General features: G+C 37.5%; 1 protein-coding gene across 3 annotated transcripts in view; it reads right to left on the reverse strand.

Moving 5' to 3' along the window:
• Positions 1-2,500, reverse strand: part of ctnnd2b (catenin (cadherin-associated protein), delta 2b) — a 159,641-nt gene that overhangs the window by 81,121 nt on the left and 76,020 nt on the right. For all 3 annotated transcript variants that reach the window (XM_087173420.1, XM_087173422.1, XM_087173421.1), the window contains one exon: positions 103-137. In XM_087173420.1, coding sequence (XP_087029546.1) covers positions 103-137 — 35 coding nt within the window. The remainder of the gene's footprint in view (positions 1-102; positions 138-2,500) is intronic.

Consider the following 2,500-nt stretch of genomic DNA (forward strand, 5'->3'; position numbering starts at 1 on the left):
GGGGGGGGTTTACAGTGGCTACCAATGTAATAAGCACAGTCAGCAATGCACACAATAGAGGACCAGACAAAATGTATGAAAGCATTTAGGAGGAAATATTACCTTGGTTGTTCCAGCGAAACTTCTCATCTGCTGAACTGCAAGAGACAAACAAGAGAAATCAAACAGTATTAGAAATATTGTTTGTTGATGCAACAGAAGCATAACTTTAAATTGTAACAGTATTGGTATCAGCCTCAGTGTCTTTTTCCCATTAAAATTCACTTTATAGTTCTGTAATAAAACAAACAAGGACAGGATGGAAAAGTCTGGTTTGCTGGTTTGAAAGGTCCCACATTATATAAAGTGAGACGTCCATGTGTAGTTTGATTTTTTTTATATATATATATATATATATATATATATATATATATTTGATCAGGTCTAGCTTCCATATTAATACTGTGAAAGTATCAAAGCCTCAGTCCACAGAGAAATGCACACAGCCTGTATTCAGAAACTGAGCCTTAAAACCAGCCGTCAGGACTTCTGGAACTTTGTGATGTCACAACAAAGCAGTCACCAAGCCCCGCCCACCTGGACCCACCATCCAAACCTTGCAGGATTTGGTTTCTCTGAGTGTTTTTACCTGAAATCTGATATATTTTAATTCGATCACTCAGAAAACAATCAGCCAATCAGAAGAGAGGCTCAGAGCCTCCTCTCTTCACACATACACACACATATGGGACCTTTAAATAACTGTACCAGTGTATATTGTTGTATGGCAACAATTATTGCCTGTTGCCTCTATGAAGAAGATTTTGGGAAAATGGAAACTGAAATCAGATCCAATTAGATACTTTGTTGTTGAACTGAAAACGCGTCTGTTTTTCCTCATGCAACAGAAGTGTTATCCAGTCACAGAAAATATTTCAGGGAGCCCAAAAGGATTCTGAGATAAAAATGTTTCTAAAGGCAGTGAGAGAAAACATCAGTGTAAACCGGCCTCGGAAAGAGTCTTTAGTCTGGACAGAGCAACAAAAACATGACGACATACCAAAACAATGCAGAGAGCACAAAGAAAAAAATCCATCCACACACACACACACACACACACACACACACACACACACACACACACACAAGCACACACACACTGATGAGGTACTAAAGTGACCACAGAAGATTGACAGGAGATATCTCCTTTGATTCAAACCAGTGCCAGTTTCCATGAGGACGGGATCGATCGACTCTTTTCAATTTCATATGAGTTTTTTTATTGAGGAAGTTATTAGGTGTAATTAATGCGATAAATTTGAGAAAGACAGACAGAAACACAGATCGAGGAGGATTATAGCTGCAAGTCCTGCCGCAGCAGGATCATATTAAGAGTGGATCTATAGCAGACGGCAGTCAAACCGTTTCCTAACCCGAATCCTCTCAGAGCAGCTCTAACTGGAGGAAACATCCTCTACAATTAACAACGTGTGCATTGGCTGGAAGGGTGTCGATTGCTTTTCCTTCTCTCACTACTAAATAAATTAACTGTCGACTGTTTTATTCCATATGAAAAAAACAAAAAGTGATATTGATTTTCCTGACGGCTTAATCTTGAATGAGGTCTCCACGTCAGCTTCCTACACCACTTATAAAAAGGTGGGATGTTGTTTCGGTCGCATGTTCTTTTTGGTGTGTTTTTGTCTCTGTTACTCTCCCTCACCTTAGAAACTCTCTGAACAGTTTATTAAAGTGGAAACCTACAGTTCTATATCTGGCAAAAATCCAGGGTGACAAAGAAAAAAAGGGAGTAAGTTGAAGAAAGTTTAACTTTTAATTGCCCTTTTCTTGTGTTAACAGCTAAAGTGAGATTTACTCTGCGAAATGTTTCTAAAATTGAGCAAACATCAGTGTATTGAAGTGTATTGAACGGAGCGGGGGGGGTTTGGTTTACTGCATATGAATTCAGCTTTTCTTTTCCAACAGGAACATCGTGTCATTTCCTCTGTCAGAAGATGTGTTGTCGCACCTTAATGTTACTATAATTATGTTGCTGTATTTTTTAATAACACATAATTTATTATTTTATTACAGTATTATATTTATGTTCAGGTGTTTTTTATAATATATAATTATATTACTGTATTTCAAAGGGTCAGACTGTGCAAAACTTTAAAAAAAAAAATCTTAAATTTAAAATAAATCAAAATAATAAAGTGAAAAAAATATTGCATATGGCAAGATAACATCACGATATTCAATATTATCGAATATCGCTCAAGTGGCTGAAGCTTCCAGCAGGAGAGTCTACACTGCAGGTCAATAAATATAAGCTAACATTAGCCACCGTGCTAACAGTCAAGCCATAATGATGCCGCACAGTTCAAAATAAAGCAGGTGAAGAAGCGTTTTACAGAGGGATGGTTTGACATTTTGGAAACTTCACTTGTTCGTACGACGCTCGTGTCTGTGTTTTAAATATGAAGCTAGAACCAGCAGGTTGTTAGCTTAGCTTAAACAC

The sequence above is a fragment of the Seriola lalandi genome, unplaced genomic scaffold, assembly GCF_002814215.2.
Source record: "Seriola lalandi dorsalis isolate HSWRI2012SDOR001 ecotype SW California unplaced genomic scaffold, Sedor1 jcf7180002054208, whole genome shotgun sequence".
In the NCBI taxonomy this organism is placed as follows: domain Eukaryota; kingdom Metazoa; phylum Chordata; class Actinopteri; order Carangiformes; family Carangidae; genus Seriola; species Seriola lalandi.